This window comes from Nipponia nippon, unplaced genomic scaffold (assembly GCF_047370975.1).
Source record: "Nipponia nippon isolate SJK-2023a ecotype South Korea unplaced genomic scaffold, ASM4737097v1 scaffold_9, whole genome shotgun sequence".
NCBI lineage: Eukaryota > Metazoa > Chordata > Aves > Pelecaniformes > Threskiornithidae > Nipponia > Nipponia nippon.
The window spans coordinates 9,895,168-9,915,836 of NW_028262413.1; the positions used below are offsets into that span (position 1 = coordinate 9,895,168).

Genomic DNA, 20,669 nt, shown 5'->3' on the forward strand with positions numbered 1-20,669 from the left:
GCCGCCCGGGGCCGGGCCGTGCGGCACCTGCCCGGCGGCGGCACCCCCGCCCCGGCGGGGCCCGCAGGCCCGCGAAGGGAGAGCGGCGCGGCAGCGGGGGCTGGCGGGGAGCCTTCCCCCCGCTGCCGGAAATAAAGCGCCGCGCCTGCCGCTGCGGGACCGCCGCGCTCGGGGCGCGGAGGGAAAGGGCCTTTTCCTGCCGCCGCTCAGCAGGAAGCGCAGCCTCCCGGCACCCCATTGTTCGGGGCGTCCCCCCGCTCGCCTCCCCCCCGGCCGGCCCGGCCTTCGCACGGCGAGCGGGAGCGGCCCGGCGCGGTACCCCCACCCCCGCCGCCTTCCGAAACTGCCGTATTCGCAAGCGGAAAGGTTAATTAATCCCCTGCCTCGCTTGAGGTGCCCGTCAGGCACAGGGCACCGCTCCTGCGCTGCCTTTACTGGCAACCCACAACGTGGTTGACAGCTTTCCTCAATCCCTGCTTCCACCAGCGCCGCGGGGGCCGTAGGCACTAACTCCTCCACCCCAGGGAAGGCCTCTTCTCCCCTCGTTTACAGGTGGGAAATGTGGGTGGCAAACGCCCGGCCCGGGAGGGGACCCACGGCGGGGCCCGAGGGGCCGGCGGGCGTGCAGGCCCCCGGCACCGCGGGCTCAGGAGGCCGTTCGGCTTCAGTAAAGAACTAGTCTGGATTTCACATTAACCCCATTACTGCGGTGAATTTATAAATAAACCACCCTAAATACCCACGACACCACAAGATGTAACTGGCACTTGTAACTCTGAATTCAAACTACGTTTGCTATGTTCTAACTTTAGCAATATTTTCCTTACATACCACTAGGTTCATGCACACCCACCCACCATAAAACTATTTTTAAGTCTTTTCTCAAAGAGAACCAGAGCACACTCTTAGCACAAAATTTTATTTTACCCTGACCTATGCTTTTTACAGTTTATACACATTTTACAACTAGAAACCCAGGGTTCCAATTTCACCGTGCGATAACCCATTTCATTTCAAATGCAGGATTATTATAGCCCTTAGTAAAACGTACGTACATAATTTGCAACAAAGTTATAGCAGGACAAAAAAATTAATAGAACTAACCCTCTCTCTCTCATGTATGGATACCTAGGATTTCGAACATCACCCCCCGTGTTGATAAAGGACGCAACACAACACCCAGAGAAGTGAACACCAGCGTAGCCTATACCTCACCCAAACCCACCTACGTTATGGAAGGTAAAACTAGGAAATAAACCCCCTCAGTATACTTTGAGTAAGCCTTTAAATAGCATTTCTTCATACCTGTGTATGCAGTGAAAGTGAGGTATAAATTAGTTGCTTTCAGAAGGAAGTAATAAACAGAAGTGGACATTAGTATTCTGACCCAAGTCCTTTTCATTTTGCATGTTACTTTTCCAGGCAATCTCAGTAATAGCAACCAACTTAAGATGTCCAAGCAGGCATTGATCTTAATGCTTCTTCAAAACAAGCATACAAGACCTATATCAAAGATGACCAAAACAGAATAAAGTCTGTTACCTTCCAACAGCCACTTTGTTTTCTAAGGCTTTGATGATTAAGACACAGTAGGCCATCTGATTCTCATGTGGTAGTAAAGGTTGCACTAAATGGGAATAAAGAATCCAAAAACAGTCAATACAAATATTTACATCTACTTTTGTAAAATTTAAAAATCTAATCATTTTATTATCTAAAACAGTTAATGCTGACTGCATGTTAAAGTTTCCCATTTACCCAAGCTCTTCCTGAAAAACCAAGATAGTCTAAGACATACTCACAACTGCACCTGTGTCAGCCCCCGAGGAGTATCTCCTCACACATTACACAGGAAATGTTACCTTCAAAAGCACTGGCAGCAAGAGGTCCAAATAAAAGTTCAAAGGATTGGGGTTTTTTTTTGGTTGTTTTTTGTTTTTTTTTTTTTTTTTTTTAAGGAGTGCTGCATTTGTCTACCAAGACTGTAAAAAAAAAAAAAGTTTAAAATCAGCAATTTATTGATTCACTGCAGTAGATACAAGCTGAATAGAATTTCTGATCTTTGACCATCATAAAAAGTTGTCGTCTTTTTTTAAGAAAAGGCTGAACTTCTAACATTTGCACATCATAATTCTAACAGCAAATCAGTAAGTTCCAACAAGTGCTTTTATCTGGAGTGTGATTTTGGGTTTTTTGTGGGGTTTTTGTTTTTTTTTTAAACCTAGAGCAACCAACCATGCTTCAATATGAAGGCAAAAGTGTTAAATTCTGAATTTTTCAGAAGAAAAATGGTTTCACCTTGGTTTCCAAAACTGAAACGAAGACAGTAGGAGGGTAGTTCCTTCCCACCTCCCCACCAAAAGAAATAAAAAAAAAAAAGGGAAAGAAAAAAAGTCTTTTATTTTATTAAAGCAGTTAAAGTTTCTGTGACAGATAGGGAGTTAAGCCAAATTTTAGTGTTCTTGCTCTATGGCTTTATTGAAATCCTCAGAATAACTGCCTGAATCTCAAACTGAACTAGGCTTTTCCACGAACATACCCTTGCCTGTGTAACTTCAGTGACTAACTGTTCTCCCAATGAGGAATAGATCCCTAACAGCCATAGAAAAGTCATATTACTGAGAGGCTTTTCTCCAGAAGCAATGTCTCATCATTCACATCCTTCGTCTCTCTCAGGCCACTTGAATACACAAGCAGGAACAGAATTCTCTAACACAAATTACAATGCGCACAGATGTGAAAAAAAAACCTCTCACAACAGAAGCAATGGTATCATAAGCAAAGAATTTCAACTACCGAGTATTTCACACGAGTACCCACCACAGCTACAGTTCTGAGATGTAGCAAAATATTTGCTGTCTGGAACGCAGAGAGGAAGACACAAGCTTCTTCCCCCGATTCTCAGCATTCCCAAGGGTCCAATTCAAATGTTTCCTCTGACATCACCGAAAATGCAGCTAAACTTCAAGCCACGTCGATGCTATTTGACCAATACCTTGCTTAAGGAATGGCATGAGAAATACTTTGCAGCCACTAGAGACTTGCTTGAAAGCTATATTAAGTCACGGTACCATTTTGCAAAAAGTCTAAACCTTGCTACTTACATAGAAGGAACCATGAGAGCAGCAGCAATTAATTAAAAACAAAAAAATCATCATTTTTCTGCATCCCTCTGAACTGTTTTAGCTACTGCTAAAAATCAGCATCCAAGTCTAAAACAAATATTGAATAGTTTGGATTTCTGGTGGTAAAAGTTAAACACATTTAGAATTACAAGCAGAGCTGCTGTCTCTAGACGGCTCATGAGACAACACAAGCAATATACAAGATGAAGCTGCAATTTATAAAGTCTCAGCTGATTTTCACACTCAAGTGCTTAGAGGACGTAGGATAAAATAGTCCGACTAATCTGATTTGTCTAAGAATAGAGAATTATCATCCTAACATGTTCAGATGTTGTGAGTACAAATATGAGATTTTCCTGTCATAAAAATATCCACCAATTATGCTTCAGATAGCAAGCCACTGCTATTTTGTTAGTAAAAATTTACGGATGAGATTTTAGAAAAACTCTATTAAGAACACTTAAAAAAGACTTCTAATGTCATTTTCTTCTGAATCCAGGGCTGTTTTAGTAAAACTCATGCCTTTCAGTGCTGGTCTCAAGGTAACAATCGTCACTTCTGCTACTGTTTACAAGCAAAATGGTCCACCGTTTAGCAAGAAATTAAATAAGGGATGATGGAGAAAAAAATTTAAATATTGCACAAATAATTTAACTGCAGACAGTACAAGACACTTAAAGCATTGATTTTTTTTTGTCAACATATGAACTCTATTATATAGTCACACTTTCTATAATACAGTTTGTTGGGGTTTTTTTACAAGACATTTAAATTCAGCATTTACAGAAACAATTCTCTTTACAATCTGTTATCATATAATGTTAAGAGTTCCAGCAGGAATTAGTTTTGTCTTTGTTTTAAAAGTTCATCTATCTGAGTCTTGTACATGTTTTTCACATCTTCGAGATCTAGTCGGAGTTCTTCAGCTTCTTCTGCTTTCTCTCCATACATCTGAAGAATTGTATTGTATCTTTGATCCAAATCCTGCGAGGACACGTAGTTTATTATCTGACTGTTTTTCAACTTTAAAAAAGTTGCTGCTAGGATAGTGTTTTACACTACTAAGGAAAATAAGCGTAGCATTATTTTATCAAAGTATCACTGTTTTATAACGAAGCACGTAGTAAACTCTTCACAAATACTTTATGCTTTGACTCCCTCAATATGGCTACATTTATACTCTAGATATAAAATGAAGATATTCCAAAGACAAAGATCCTTGACTACAGAGAATTAGTGCTGGCTTCGGAGGATGCACTGAAGCACCTTGAAGTTCAACTGCTGTAAGCATTAAAAAAGTTAGCAAACTGCACTAAGTTTTACTACAGGAATGACCACAGTTTGTGAAATGTTTCATCGGGAAATTTAACATTCTGCATTTAAAGAACAATGACCATTTCCAAAATTATTCCAGAACTATTACCAATATTTCAATTTAAGTTCTTAAACATTCAGAGGATTAAAATATTTGTCCTATCACCTGTATCAGTACTGCACACTCATTCAGCTTCTGCATCGCTCTCATAAATCCATGCTATTTATCAAAACACCCCCTCCTCTACAAAGACTACTTCCAGACAAGTGTCTTAAATGAGAGAAAAAAAAACATTCTCTCCCTGATTTAGCACGCAATCTTATGCACAGCACACATTTCTAACAACTGCATTTTGAAGTGACCACCTAGTCATGGAGTAGGTATTTTCAGATTCTACGGTTAAAAAAAACAACAAAAAACAAAAAAAACCCCCACAAAACCAAAACCAGGTTCTTCAGTCATTTATGATTAGGGACAGATTTGGATATAATCCTAAATTGATAGGGGTATTCCTAAAAAAAAAACCCAAATATGTCAATTTTACATCAGATTTGCAACAGAAATACACTTACCTTTAACTGTGCACGTAATTTTGGTATTTCCTTCACTTTTTCTTCAAGTTCATCATTTTGATTTGTTAATTTAACCAGTTCTTCTGCCATTATTGATCGAGTTTTCTCAAGGTTTCCAATTTCCAGCTAAGGTAAATACTTTTAACAATTAGGAGGAGGACAGAATTTACAATATTTATAAAACACTGTATCAAAATATTTTGATAGGGTAATTAAGGCTTTTTCTTAAGCCAGGCTATGAAACAGCACACCCTGGAAGCACTCTCACTTTCTTCTCAAACCTGATCAGTGGTTTGGGTTTTTTCTTTTTCAGATAGACAAGTTCAGTTTTCTGTATAGCTCCTTGCCAAAACAAAAAAGGAAGCAACAAATCCTTCTCTTGCTCTTCTACACATACCTCCTATCCTGCTTAACAGAATTGTCATGAAAAGGGAAGAGTGAATGCACTCTGCTGTGAGGAGAAGGACCAAGCTTTCCGAATATAAAATTGATTGCATATATTTTATATTGAATATAAAATTTGAATATAATATTGATTGCATTAGTATTTACACTTATAAATGCTGTGTTTGGTTATATAAGATTAACTACAGTACCTGTAGATGAGAAATCTCTCCTTCTCTTAGTTTTAGCTGTGATTGAAGGTTTTCAATGATACTTGAACCTGCTCCCATCCTAATAGCATCATAAAGATTGCTCCCACTAGCAGCTATTGGCCCAAATGAATGATCATGAGGATCATCCTACAAAGAAAAGGTTAGAGAAGCTTAAAATTAGACAAAAATGTGCACCCTTTGGAATCTTCCCTCTCCCAAAGTATTATTGTATTTAAGATTTTAAATTACACTGTAACTAGGCAAGCATTTCAATGCTTAAAGCTTGTTTTCAAAACAAGAGCTTAAGGTGAATAGGTACAATTTGAGACAGCTCCTTACTGGCAAGTTCTCGTGTCGCCTGTACAACTGCCATTTGGACATCAATAACCGTATCCATAGGAAAGCAGCAGAAGCAGCAGACTTCACACAGACCACAACAGTCAATGATACTGCCTAGGGAGCAGCGTTGTGCCCTAAACCAGGATGGCTGATAAAATTAAATCAATTGATTTGACTCCCACTAGTGTTATTCAATTCTTCTAGATGAAATTAGACATGTGAGCTCAGCACCAATACATGCATATATTACTCTGCAATAAAAGTCGTATTTTCACGCTAGCTTTCACAGATGTTTTACAATCATAGACATCTTTTAGGCAGGTTTTAGACATTTCTGCATAGGAATTACGTCGTCTAAGGCCAATATACTCTTGAAGAGACATTTTCTAAATTAATAGAAGTTCTTGAAGAGGAGAAAAAGCAGTCTGTCAAAAAAAGGCCAATGTAACTGATATACAATACCTGTGAGAGGAAAGATGTCTGAAGACCTGCCATGTCAACTCCACTTATGGAACTAGAGCGTGACATAGTTGGAGTACTTGAAACAGTTTCAACTGTAAATGACTTCCGATCCTCAAAAAAAAAAAAAAACCAACAAAAAAACCCACACAACATCACCAGTTAGATAATGAAAAAGGTTTTAAAGATGGTTGAAGACAGGTTCTGTAAAGAACAGACTGCCCTTTTCCACCACCACTTATAAACATAATATGACAGATAACGTTTCTTCCAATGAAGAATTGCTGTGCTACTAACACTTCTAGCCTACGTTCAAATCCTCAGACTTTTCAGGAAATGAAGACAGAAGCTGCAGATTACACCAAAAGAATTTCTCTTTCAAGTAGCCAAGGGAGATTGAGAGGCAATTTTGTATGCCCAAAAGTATCACAGGAAGAATATCCTAAACCCAGAAGTACATCTCTTTTCAGAATGCATGTTAATACTTTTTTTTTTCTAATAAAGTGTATTAATTCAATTCTGAGATTTCTCACATGCTAATGCCTTACTGACATGCCTTCCAAACAGACTAACCTCTTTTTACAGGCAGCATCTGAAAATATGCTAGCCTCTGAAGGATAAAGCACTTAGATTTTAGAACTAGAGATGGTAAGAAACCAGCAATACAAACAGTTTTACTTGAATATCAACTCCTAATTAGCAGTAACAAAGCTACTGACTATTGAGGACTGTTCTGTGACTTTTGACTTGAGCTGGAAAGCAGGCGGTACATTACAGAGCCACGTGAAATGCAGAACAGGAATTCAGTGGAAGCAATGCTAGTAGCCTAAGCAAAGAAAACAAGTAGCTTCAGAAGAAACAGAATCCAAGAGCATTCAAAAAAAAAAAAACCCAGAAGATTAAACCAATCATTATCCATATTTTATCTCTTCTCAGGTTAAACAGACTATTACTCAAGACTCATTTCAGTGCGTATCGCACAAGTACTTATTTCACTGGAAATAAAAGGCAGTCACAATAAAGAAAAAGCCAAGTCCCTAATGCCTAGGCTGACAGTATATACTGCACTGCTCTAAGTCCACTTTGTTGCCTGAGACAGTTTCAGGTTCTAGATATCTACTAAAATAATGATAGTATAAATAAGATTGAACAGAAATGTTAGGTTTTGGTACCTTCTCCTTTGCTGCTTCTTGCACAAAAATTGCCTTCTTTCTTTCCTGCTCAACTTTCATTTTCTCCATTTCTAGCTGAGTAGCTAGCAGCGTCTACAAAAATAAATACAGGTTGTTAAACTCCTGCCAGCTCAGACTTCAACGATAACATAGCTTAAAATTGAAGTAGGCAATACCTTTTCTTTCTTTGCATCTTCCAAGGTTTTTGCATACTCATCTTTGAGCCCTTCTAGTTCAATTTCATACCTACATTGAGGAAAGAAAGAGGTAGAGAAAGTCAGTAAGTAAACATATTCTGTGTTTAGATTCATATACTTTTAAAACAAACATAGCTTCAAGGCTTTAAAACATTATGACAGTAACATACTTCAGACAATCTTTAACATGAAACAAAATATCTTTAATCAGCTGGGCAACTTTGCAATAGCAGTCATCATTTTGTACAGTCATATCAACACTGAAAAGAATCAAGTCTTCCAACTTGCAAAGAGATCTGCTGCAGGTGGTTATGCAAGAGAGAGCTTACTCCATTTCGCTACAATTTTAAAGAGACACTGTTAACCAAAAATGCAACTCACCTACTGTTTTCATTTTCCATTTTCTTCAACCTGTTTCTCTCCACTTCTAGCTGAGCCTGAAGGCGTGTATTTTCTTGCCTTAAAAGACTATTCTGAGATTCAGTAGAAGACATCTGAATTTTATTAGAAAGAAGTTCTTCTGTAGCAGCCCGTTCTCTCTCAGCAGCTGCTGCTAGAAGAGTTTGAGACTCACCTAATATTAAGTAAAGAAAGCCATAGAATTTAACTGTTTTGATCAAACATCCATAATATGGACCAATTATTTAAGCATCAAAATGGAATTTGGGATTTTTTTAGATGAAACTAATTTTGCTTTTTCGAAAAGAAAAAAAAAACACCACACAAACAAGAACTGTTTTCTGTTTTAAAGGAAATTAAATATTTTCCACCATACAGTTAGAGAAACAAGGCAATGCAGAACAAGGAGACTTCATACTCTTTCAGCACGTAATATACAACTACAGATTGCCTCCAGAAAAGAAGCAATTTCTCTGTGTCCACCTTTGGGCATTTCATGCATTTTTCATTTAAAATAATAGATTACTACTATATCAACAAATATATGTCTCATTACCTATGCAATTAGGTAAGTAAATGATTTGAACCTTTAGAGTACAGAATCAAAGCACCAGGCTTGACAACTGAAAATGCTGGTGTACTTCAGCGTCTCAATGTCCCTCCTTCCTTTAGATGCCGTAAGGACATGTACACCTTAACACCTCTATCTTCAATCTCATGTTACGCTGTGTTTTAAAGAGAACCAATGAACCACCTGTCCAACAACCTTGCCAGAATACCCCACATACCATTTCCTTACAGAAAAGCATTTTGTGCTCACCTCTCCTGACCCACCATCTAAGCTTTGGGCAAGTGTCAAGCCCTTTTCTTTCACCTTCAGCCATCTCACATCTTCATCAAGAGCCTCACAAGTTCAGCAAAACCTAAAAATATCTTACCAAGTCTGTCAGAAAGGTTCTTTTCCAATTTTTCCCACGCAGAGGTCTGTGCTCCCAGTGTGGCTTGCAGGTTTTCTATCTGCCGGAGAAGTGGCCGTGTAGCAGATGTAACACTTTGACTTAGTTCTTGGTTCCGGCTCTCTGCTTCTTGGAGTCTCTGAAATCACAAATTAAATATAATTAAGCTTTAAAATCGTATGATGGATTAAAAGATTAATACAGAATTCAGCTCAACACATAGCAGTGGCTTTACATTCTAAAATTCGTATGTTCAGACTCAAAGTGTGAAATTTCAAGATAGAAGCCTAACATTTTTAGATACATGACAGAGCAACAGCCCTGAAATTTACATTTCAGGAGGCCTCGGGACATCACTTGAAACATATTGGCAACAACCTATCTATCTTCTGGACCTTAAGAACAACAAAAATATTTTTAAGCAGCAGCTATAGAGTAATTTAGAACATATTGGCTAGCAATTTGAGAGGACTATTACAAACTTAATGGCTGTACTTTGCCTTATACTAAAAGGATAATATTACATTTAAAAGGTATCATAAAAATTATGATTTTGTTTTCAATACGTGATTAAAAAAACATTTGCTTTAATATTTTTATTGTTCTACACAGGACAAATACTGCAGGTAACCAGGAAAACAAAGCCTCTTTTTCAGGCTATTAATGTCAAGTTAGCATTTCATTTTCAGTTTTTAGAAGCCCTCCTTGCAGATACAAGTCGGCATCATCTATTTGCTACAGCACCTGTTGTAGTTCACCGATTTCCTGGCGTAAATAGTCTTCTTTTCTTGCTGCCTGCTGTTCTGCACGTTGCAGCGCTAGCCTCAGGTCTGCCACCTAAATAAACAAGACATCGTCACTAATCTCTTGCCAAAAGTTATAGTACCGCCTATTCATTGCTACAGTCCTATACCACTTTCAAACACTGTTAAACAGGGTGTATCTGTTTACAAGTTAAAAGCTTAAGTTTTGCACGCACACAAATAGTTACACTCGTTTATCTATCACTAAAAATTTCGTCCAACTAAATTTCTTGAACTTTGCATCACGGTAAGAGCACTACGAAATTAACATAGAGCTTGTCAAAGTCCCTTTATTTAGACAAGTAAAATTAAAAGTATTTTTGTTAATAAAATTAAAATTTTAAAGCTTAGCACAACTACCACTAAAGACTGAACAAGTTCACAGGAAAGAAATCCATTGAGTATCGGCTAAGTACACAAATATGAGTTCCACCCTATATTGCATCTGGTTCATTACGTCAGATGCACACACCATCGGAGCACATTCATTTTTTCAATGCAAACATTTTATTCACTGCATTTAAGACCCACCTGAATTGCCAAAGCTTCTTGTTGTTGTCGTGCCTCATCCTGGGCCTTCTCCAGAGCTAACCCAAGCTCTTCCTTTGCCTTCATTTCCCGACTTAGGGCTGCTTCTTGTGCCTCACTGTCCTTTGTTGCATTAGCTTTATGAAGATCTGCAAGTTCCCTAGGAAGGGGGGGGTAGGGTGCGGAAAAAGCAATGCTTTTTACAGTCTATACAATGCCAACAGTGACTTTGCAAATAACTTTGTTAATATATTAACATTTCACAACCTTTGCACAAGAAACAGACACAGAAGCTGAACGTATGGTTGAAGACAGGCACACAAATATCTGCTTACTTGTATGCGCTGTCAAGTGCTGCCTGGACACTTCTGTTCCGTTCTTCAAGGTCTTCCACTTCTGCCTGAAGTTTAGCAAGATCCTTTTCTTGTCGCTCTACAACACTGTTCAGTTGTTTAATGCTGTCTCGATGTTGCTTCTCAAGGTCTTCCTTGCCATCAAGCACCTGTTAGAGTGCAAACAAGAAGCACAACGCTAATCCCAGTACATGGGGTAGACAACGCCACCTAAGGACAATGACAACTGCGGCAACCAATTCAGGATGAAGTTACACAAAATGACTAAACCGATCCAACATTTCACCAAGACAAAGGTGTTTCTCCCCCATCTTCCCCCAAGGAGGGGGCTCTTCTTCACCAGTTTCGCGTACTTCCTCTTACTGGGTCTGCTGCTTGTAAGGTCTTGATTCAATCACGAACCAAGCAAAAAACCCCCCAAATTTTGCTGGTACAGGTTTTCCAACTAAAATTTAGTGTACTGAATTTGGTCGGTCCACCTGATAACTAGCAGTGCAAGTGCAAACAAGCAGCTGGGAAGATACCTGACCGCAGTTTTAAACTGCTCTGAGAACACACACAGAAATCAGATCTCAGTATTCCGATAATATGAAATAGAGAAGTCTCCCAGAAAAGAAAAATATCAGTCTATCTGGAGCCTCCCTAAAAGGCTACTCTGCAGCTAATATAAAAAGCTTTAAAAAAAAAAAATCCCAAAGTATCTCACCTGTTTTAAATGCTGCAACTCCTCTTCCATTTCCTTAATCTTTTTGTTCTGTTTTGTGTTAGTATTTTCCCTCTCTTTCTCTTTGGCTCTTAATTTCTTAATAATGTTGGAATTGTGCAGCTGCTGTTTGGAAAGCTTTTCTCCTTGAAAATGAAGAAAATGAACATAAAGCTAGTGCATATTGCTGCTATTCTATGAACTCTCTCTATTCACACCTCCCCCTACTCTTCAGTCCCATGAAAACAGTAATCAAATACATATGTAAATACTTACTTTTACATTTTTTCATGCAAGTTCTTAAGTTTTAAATCTACCTTATCCTGAGATGACCTTGCTACACTAAGCTATAGTGAGACAGGATAGGCAGTGAGAGGCTTTGAAAGTAAAGCAAAAGAGCTCATCGTATCAGGAAAAAACCCGAAACAGCCTGTTCGTTTCGTAACTACATTCTACTTCCAAAATTAAAAAGTAGCAAGGGAGACACTGTAGAAATGCCTTAAACAATGCCCCTGTTAGATTTCTGCTGAATGGAAGATGGAGCGTTGTACTGCCTGCTGGTTTTATCTCACAGCACCTTTTAATGCATACTGCAGAAAGTACCCCTCCTGCCATCTGTGCTTGACTGATCCCTCCTGTTGCTCTTTGCTATTAACTAAATGGTTCAAATATTCGGAAACATCTAACGTGCTTCAAGTGTTGTATATTTTCCCACATAAAGAAGGCTCATATGTGAAGGCATTACATTTCAAATTATTCTCCAGATTTTTACTATTTAAAAAAATGTTAATTCTTACCTTCCTCCATTAATCCTTTGATTTGCTCTTCTTTCTCTTTCAGTAATTCGGCAGTTTCATTGGTATTAAGTCTAGTAGCCAATTCTTCTTTAACAGTCTTTACTTCCTAAATAATAGGATAAAATACTTAGGACCATTTATTAAAATATATTTAGGGAAAAATGCACAGTAAGTTACACTGATCACCTTTTTCTTCTCCCCTTCCTCTCAAAATGCTTTTATTTGAACACAATTTAGGTTGGAAGAGAACTCTGGAGAGTATCTGATCACATCAGATTGCTCAGAGCCTTATCCCATCAAGTTTTAAAAACCTCCAAGGATTGAGACTCCATAAATTCTCTGTACAATTTGTTCCAACTCCTCTTCCATTTCACTTTCTATACTTTAAACTTTTGCCATATAGTAAAAACAAACTGTTATAATCACACACAGGTATCGGGTAATTTTTCTATTTCAACTTAGTACGGTGCCAACACAGTGACACATAAAGTGACAGAACAACTGTCAAAAATATCTTTTTTTTGCAGTTACAGATTTGAGTTTACTTTTTACAGATTAGCAATGAGCCAGAGAAATGTAATGCTGTGATACCAGGTCAAGAACATTTAAACTCCATAAACTTTGTTGCTGCAGACTTCTTTGCTCATTCCAAACCAATCTGTCCTCAGTCCTTAATTTGCCTACCAGTTAATCCTCTACAGAAGCCATCCCCATTCTTCGCCACTTCCCCACATCCCCAGGCCGTTCTTCTCCCTCACAGCAATGTAAATGAATATATGGGTACAAGGTAAATGAGGGCAGACATTAAACCTTTTTTTTTCCCAAACCAGACTAACTTTAACTTAAATGAGTTCCCTAACTTGGTTCACAACACCGCTGTAAGAATACATGTGTCAACACAAGGAAATAACAAGCAGCCTGGGAAGCTAGAATCAGCTTATGCTAGTTACTAATACCACGAGATAGCACTTGTTGGTCTCATGCTTTTCCCTAGCTTAATTTTTATGAATTTACCTCAAGAAATTTAATTGTGTACTAAAATAATAAACATTAATTTCACTAAAAAGCCAAATTACCTTTTTAGCTGCATCTCTTTCTTTGCAGGCTAGCTGGAGCTTCTTTTCAGCATCCGCAATTCGCTGAGCAAACTCCTCTTTAAGAGATGAAAGGCTACTGCTCTCTTCTTTCATTCTAAACATTTCACTACATTTAAAATTAACATTTCAGAACAGTTGCACGGTTATGTGACATTCCAAGCAGTTTGCAACAGGTTGTCTTAAATGCTTTTAAAATGTGTTTTGTTTTTTTTTTTTTTATTTTACACACATTAACCAGAAGTCAAAAAAGCACATCCATATTAGAAGTACTAATCAAAGATCTTTATTAATTCAGTAATTTACCCATGAAAACAATGAAATGCTTGATTTACCTTAAACGTTTTGCCCCTTAATCAAGTTCTTTCTGATTAACCAGAGTCTATATCATATACAGGGCAAATGATTAAATGTATTTTTAAGTTAAGATCAATTTAGTCATTAAATAATACCTTCACATGTTATCTGCAAATTTTTAAACTTGATATTTGATCAGTAAACTGGTAAATCCAACCTTTCATTTTTTTTCCTTTTAACTGAATTAAATAATGAATTCAGGTTTTTCCTTACAACCAGCCCTTCTACCACAATTTCACTGCCTACATTTTCGTCAGCAAATTACTTAGTAAATCAGGTTCATCCATCGGTATTAGAAAAGTCAGTCTCCCTTAGTAGCTGAATCCAGTCTTATAACAGACCTTTATTAATAACCAAGCCTGCCTCTACACATCTGCTTGTCATTCCTACTGCTTACTTACTGAAAAATCTTTCACCAGCTTCTTCCCAAAAGAGATTTTGTCCCCAAGAAATAATGTGTCTTTAAAAAAAACACCATCACAGCACATGCAAGCACTATTTCCACCTTTCCCAAACAGTGCATATCCCTTGCAACCTTTGTTCTAGCTATAAAGCTATTTGTTTTACGATATTGTCTACTGATTGTATTACATTAAAGTTACAGTTACACCCACTACTGTGTAATTTTCATACTTACTCTTTTAGGTTATCATAAGCTTCTTCCAGACGCGCCTTTTCTTTACTAGTACTTAATAACTGTATTTCCCTCTTCTCCAGTTTCTCAGTTAATGAATCAATCATCTGGACAACGTTTTTACAGATAAAGATCAGATGAATGGGACAATTAAAACACAAGAGGGGCAGGCTTCCCCTTTCCCCCCACCACTCCCTCCCAACACTACTTAAAGCTGAACTTAATGTTTTTAGGAATTTGAGGTAGAAGTCAGTGAAGATTACCACATTAATTTAGAACTAAGCAATACCTAAACACAAGACACCTGTTTTCTACAGGTGTAGAACTCCTGCCAAATAAGCACACGTGGCTCAGCTAAGGTCCTCAACAAAATCATCAACAGTTATATTTAATTACAAATGAAGTTTTTAAACAGAGCTGATATAGCCTATAAAACTGTAGCTAACATTAACCATTAAGACTCGCAATGATCCTTATACCACTCTTTACAGAATCACAGAATAATTTACATTGGAAGCTCTCTTCCATAAAACGTTAGCACAAAGCAGGAAAACAATGTCAGATGAGGGAAGCAAACTTCCAGGCAGGATCAAGAGCTCTTAGCTCCCATCATCAAAGTAATTTCTTAATACCAGATTTTGGAAAGCTAAATATAGAGAAAACACACAAACATACATGCACATATGCAAATATAAGCAAATGAAACATTCTATAAATGTAACTCAATATGGCCAATGAAAGACAAAATTTGCTGTGGTCCATTATCACTATTTCCCGTAATGTATAACCATTTAAGTTAGGAAAACTTACGGATAACAGTACATGGCTATGGAGTTCCCCGAGGAATTTACACTGACATTCTGTACAATTTACACAAACAAATGCTTTCCTTAAAACACAGATTACATTGGGGTTTTATGAACTCCCATAAGCAATTGCTTTTCCTTTATTACTATCAGAAAGAGCATCAGTATTGTAAACACGCCTACAGGGCACAGCCATGAGTAGGGCCCATCTATGTCACATATTAGGCATGTAGACTATGAGCAAAGCAAAATGCAAAGAAAGAAGAACAAAACACATGTCAAAGGAGCTCAGAAATTAAAAACAGGAACAGAGGAACAGGAAGGTGACAAAGGAAATGGAAAAAAGATAGCACACACAGTACACTGGCAGAACTGGACAAAGCACACTGCTTCAAAGCTACAGTTTAGCCTTCCATAGGCTTGAGTATCCTACTTTGCCACATTTCTAGTCATTTTGTCTATTTAAACTAGCCATCCAAATTTCTTTTAATCCATTCATTATCTGTAACTAGGCTTATCTTCTTCATTAAAAAACTTCTTTTTAAAGTAAAGATTATTTCTGCTAGAAGCAGACATTAATTTATCTAGTAAAAAGGACTTATTTACACTAACTACTACTATCCTCAAAGAACATGAATAACACTCCTGGAATGTAAACAAATTTTGACAGTTTGTAAGTCTGGAAAAAAACGCTTGCAAAATATTATCTTGATTATTGCTGAAATACTAAAGGCTTGTGGTTCCATAATTCAAATCAAAATACTTCAAGGAATCCCTTCCACCTTTCACAGAAAAAAAATTAAGCCAACACATTTGACTTATCAAGGCTTCCTGTTTGCTAGCACTACTCTCAATTCACAATAATGATAACTAGGTGGATTAGCTGAAACCCAAAACTATTTGGCCAGAAATTTCACCAGTGTTCTTCCACTGCAGAATATCACGGACACTTTTCTACAAGGTAGGGTAGTTCAGCATCAATTAATTCATTCAAAGAAGGTGAAGCTAACACCTGTATCAGGAGATGACAGGAGTTTCATTTGTAATTAAAGGGTGTGTTTGCAAAAAATGTTTTACAGTTACCTTTTTAAGCTCTTGCTTTTCAGTGTCCTCTTCTGACAATTTTTCAACAGCATCCTGCTGTGGCTCAGCCTCCTCTTTCACAGTCTGTTCTTCAACAGTTTGCACAGTAGCAACCAAAACATCTGGCTGCTCAGAATTAACAGGGGTCGCGCTTCTCCCACTCTCTTCCATCTCAGCTTCCTCAGGATGTAAAACAGAGGTGTCATTCAAGTTTTCAGATTTATTTTTCAGGGCATCAACCGTTTCTGTCTTTGGCGCAGAAGGACTGACAGCGACAGATGCTGAAGCAGAAGCCCTACCTGACAACTCATCATCTGAATTTATTTCGCTTACACTTCTACTATCTAAAGACTGTACACTAAATGAATCGATTCTTTCAAAAGCATCAGAGGAGCAGCAGCTCTCGGTCATTTTTTGAAAGTCATCTAAACGATTATAATCTGCACAGGCAGATGTAGATAAAAGCTGAAATGATGTTTGCATTAGATGAAGACTTGATTTTGAATCTGCAGCTTCTTGTCTTGAACTTACTGAGCTCTCACTTATTACACTTTCATGGTCCAGAACTTCAATATCACTAGTTGTGGATGTCCCCGAGGAGAAAGTGCTAATTGGAGGCGATGGCGTATTGCTTTGCCTGTCCTCAGTCTTTCGCTCCTTAGTTTCCAAACCCACATCTTTTGTACCTGCATGAAGAGGCTGCGAAGTGCTGCGCTGTGCACCTCCCGTTCCATCCCCTTCTACACTGGATTTTTCATTATGAGCATCCTCAGGTACTTCCAAAGTTAGAGCAGACACCTTTTTGTCAGTACCTTCATTTGTGCTTTCTTCAGGCTTGGCATCAGACTTCAGCACAGAATTCTCTTCTAATTTCTCCTTGGGAATATCAAGGTTTTTCAAGTCCGCTAGGGCAGCTACAGAGGAATCCTTCACTTCTGCCTCTGTTGTCACTGGTACTTCCAGCTGACTGGGGTGTTGAGACTCCTTTAAAGTGGTTTTCACTTCCTCTTTGGGTCGCTGTGATTTGGCTGGAGGTTTGGATACCACTGGATTTTTCTGTATACTCTGAACGTCTGTCGGAGAGAGAAAGGCACTGAAGAAGTTTTCGGATTCATCTACTACTGTCCTCCTCACTGGCTTAGTGATTGCTGTTGGTGATACGGGTTGATTCTGTGGTTCTGTATTTGAGCTTAAGCCCCAAGAAGATGTATCCCATCCTCCACTTATGAGAGAATTTGTTCCTAAAACAATAAAAAAAAGAGATATGCCACGAACACTTAAAATGTATTATTTTGCAACACTTGTCTTTTTAGATGCAACAGTCCAGAAAAAATGTTTTCAATATCATATAACTTAAAGTGAATATTATACATGACCACAAACAGCATCATTTTTGTTACTTCCTTACAAAGCTCGGAACCGATTTTTAGACAAAGCAAAAGCAGCTTAAGGGAGACATGAAGTAATTCTAAGTCTTAAGGTGGACACAGACACCCCTAGAAAGTAGGAGTACCTGAATGGAACCAACTTCTTCCCTCCCTGTTAAACAGTAGCTTAAGCAAAGGCAGAAAGAAACCATAGACAAATTACGTCAGTAAATCCAAGAGTGAGAATTTCAGAAAGAAGATGGGAGAGAAGTGTCTGGGAAGGGGAAACGAGCCCGTGCATCATTCCAAAAGTTGTAAGGGCAAGTCTGAAGCCTATTCAGGCACAAAAAGCAAGCATTTCCTCTGGGAAGGGAACAAGGGAAAGGCAGTGTGGCCTCCTATTTCCTACAGTGAGAGGAGGCTAGGCAAAACAATCTGAAAAACTGTAGTTTAGAGAATTATATAGATTACAAAAGGAGGAAACAATTACTAGACCTTAAAAGTTATCTGCCAGTAGAACACAGACAAACACTTCACACACCATTACAGAAAACGGGGGCGGGGGGAGCTTTAAATATTTGTAGAATTTACACTATAAGAAGGGTTCTTGCCCTTTCAGCTTCTGACAGGTTTCATATTTTTCCTCACACACCAAGCAATGGCCTGAAGCTGACAATACACATTGTCAGCAGCCCAGCTAACATGATAATTTTCTTCTCCTAGGGAGAAATACTGAATTGATTAGTTCTGAAGCGGCCCTAAAACAAAGGTAACAGTTAGTTACTATTATTGTATTTCTCGCAGGTTTTTCAGAACTTGTCAACAGAAAGGACAGTAAGAATTTCATTACCAAATTTCAGCAGCATCCCAAGTAAGAAAGATAAATCCAAAAATAATATTCAATTTGATTTTGTACCTACAAGCATAATCTGGATAACATATTTCCGACTACTTAAAAACAAGCTTATTTTATACAGCAATATATATTAAAAAACATAGAGTTATAATATTTAAAGTAGACTACGACTTTCAGAAACTGTTGATACCTATTGGCCTAAGGATCTGAAATTCAGATAATTACTGCTGTCATTGCCAAAAATACTACAAACACCTCATTTATTACTACCTTGTCCATGATCCAATAGCTTCAGAAAAAGCCCTGTGAATGAACTGTAACATTCAGAAAATATTTTAACTTCTTTTAAAAATAAATGTTTTCCCTGAAAAACAGATGCAGGCTGGTCTTTGCTGCTTTCCTTATGAATTATAGAACTCCTATAAGTACTAAGATATAAATTAAATTAAATTAAAAAACAGTTTGGACAAGTTTAAAGTTTTAAGAAACTAAGCACAACACAGTCTTCTATAAACAATTCCTGTAATTTAAGACAACACTGGACTAAGTAAGTGACTACCGAGCCCTTGCTCCCACAAAGGGACGATGACATGCAAAACTGACCCTACGCTTTGCTGAGCAACCAACCGAGAAAACACTTTCAATTCTTACAGCTTTCAATTTTCAGAAATCTGACTCTGCTGTGGGTATACCTGGAAATAACCTCCTACTACAAATATGTACAGTTCTTCCAGATGTAGCTGCAGTAAGGACGCTGATTCCAGATGACTTAGTATCTCAGCCTTTTCTTTATTCATTCTTAAGGTATTATTCACGGGGAAAAAAGTTTTTAATGTGAGAGCTCCTTTTTGCTCTTTCGCTTCCAAGCAGCAGTTTAGGTCTGATGGTTCTTACAGGTTCTACATGAGCACACGTACAAAGGAGACACTTCCTCATAACCAAGCCGTGACAATTTTTCCACCAACACATTCCTTTCAACAGATATTGGAGGATTAGGCACTTAACACCACAAAAAGTGGAAACTTCACTTGGTTGAGGCAGACCAGGTTTCCAGCTTCTACCCCGCTCTTCCTGTCGCAAAGAGCGAATCCATGCATGCCTCAGAACATAATTTCCCTTTTTTTTTACTAACTGAGTGGTTTTTATCACCTATTAGTCCCTCGGCAAAAAAATAACACCTTGAGAAATACGGGTATGAAGCCCAGTGCTACCCATGCAACAAAAGCACGACACTGGTGACAACAACCAGGTATTGCGTGTGCTGCCGAGGCTTCCTCCGCTTGTTGTCAGTGTTACCCCTCCTCGCCCCTACGGGGGGAACGCGAAGTACCGCCGGCGCTGCAGGAGGGGCTCCGGGCAGGGAGGGCCGGTGAAGCCCCGCGGTGTAGCCCCCGCCCCGGGTTAGGGCGGGGGGGCAGGGGAGGGGCGCGGAGGAGGAGGCTGAGGGGAAGGTGCCGCCCCGGCCCACCCCGGAGGCCGTGAGGCGAGGGGGGCCCGCCGCCGCCCACGCTTACCGTCGCCGTAGTCGGGGATGACGGCGTCGGGCCAGGGGCTCTCCTCGGCCTGGATGTCCAGCACCCGGTCGATGGACTTCTGGGCCTGCGACAGCGCCTGCTTGGCGAAGCTGGAGAGCTGCGAGGCGTTGAACCAGCTCATCCTCCGCCTCGCCCGCTCCCGCGCGGAGGCGGCGGCACCGAGCCACAAGCGCAGAGGCGGGCGGGGAGCGACCCGCCCTCAGAGCCCGCTCCCCCGCGGCGGCGGGGCCGGCGGCCGCGGCCTCGGCCTCAGGCTCGGCTCGGCTCGGCTCGGCGGGGAGGGGCGGCCCCGCGCCTGCGCGCCGCCGGCCTCCACGTCGCAAACAAGGCCGCGCGCAGCCGCCCCCGGCCCCCGACCCGTCCCGAGGGGCGGAGCCAGGCCTCCGCCGCCCTCCCTGTCATGGCGGGCGGGCCCCCGGGCCGCGGCGGGAGCGACAGCTTCCGCGTACGCTCTCCTAAACCTCAGCGCCTCAACGCGCTGCTCTGAGCCCCGCAGCTTACGCGGGGCCTTTTAACACTTCCAAACGTGCAGCTGTTGAAAATCATCTGGTTAAAAATTACAGGGAAGTGCCCTCCCCCTTTACTACTGAGTTCAAGTGCGAAGCTGCAAGATGGGAAGTTCA

At 39.7% G+C, this 20,669-nt stretch overlaps 1 protein-coding gene across 5 annotated transcripts; it reads right to left on the reverse strand.

The window, feature by feature from the left end:
* Positions 1-900: 900 nt before the first annotated feature.
* Positions 901-20,364, reverse strand: TMF1 (TATA element modulatory factor 1). 5 transcript variants are annotated; one of them, XR_015701356.1, is made up of 18 exons: positions 20,026-20,364; positions 16,289-17,529; positions 14,403-14,506; positions 13,391-13,517; positions 12,315-12,420; positions 11,521-11,663; positions 10,797-10,963; positions 10,465-10,621; positions 9,875-9,967; positions 9,113-9,269; positions 8,157-8,349; positions 7,755-7,824; positions 7,579-7,671; positions 6,410-6,520; positions 5,609-5,755; positions 5,013-5,138; positions 1,863-4,109; positions 901-1,503 (listed from the first exon to the last, which is right to left on the reverse strand). XR_015701356.1 is itself a non-coding variant. In XM_009469879.2 (17 exons), exons 1-17 carry the CDS (start codon positions 20,165-20,167, stop codon positions 3,966-3,968), a joined length of 3,321 nt encoding a protein of 1,106 aa, XP_009468154.1. In that variant the 5' UTR covers positions 20,168-20,364; the 3' UTR covers positions 901-3,965. The 5 variants fall into 5 exon arrangements, 1 of the variants encoding a protein (XP_009468154.1); XR_015701354.1 differs by having other exon boundaries at positions 901-1,627; XR_015701355.1 differs by having other exon boundaries at positions 1,803-4,109.
* Positions 20,365-20,669: the final 305 nt, after the last annotated feature.

Bases quoted from the DNA above. Each gene is read 5' to 3' on its own strand.
- TMF1 (XM_009469879.2), bottom strand. From the start codon at position 20,167: ATGAGCTGGTTCAACGCCTCGCAGCTCTCCAGCTTCGCCAAGCAGGCG. The intron at 14,507-16,288 runs GTAACTGTAAAA...AACGTTGTCCAG, and splicing joins AAAAGCAAGAGCTTAAAAAG to ATGATTGATTCATTAACTGA. The intron at 11,664-12,314 runs GTAAGAATTAAC...TTCATTTTCAAG, and splicing joins CAAAGGATTAATGGAGGAAG to GAGAAAAGCTTTCCAAACAG.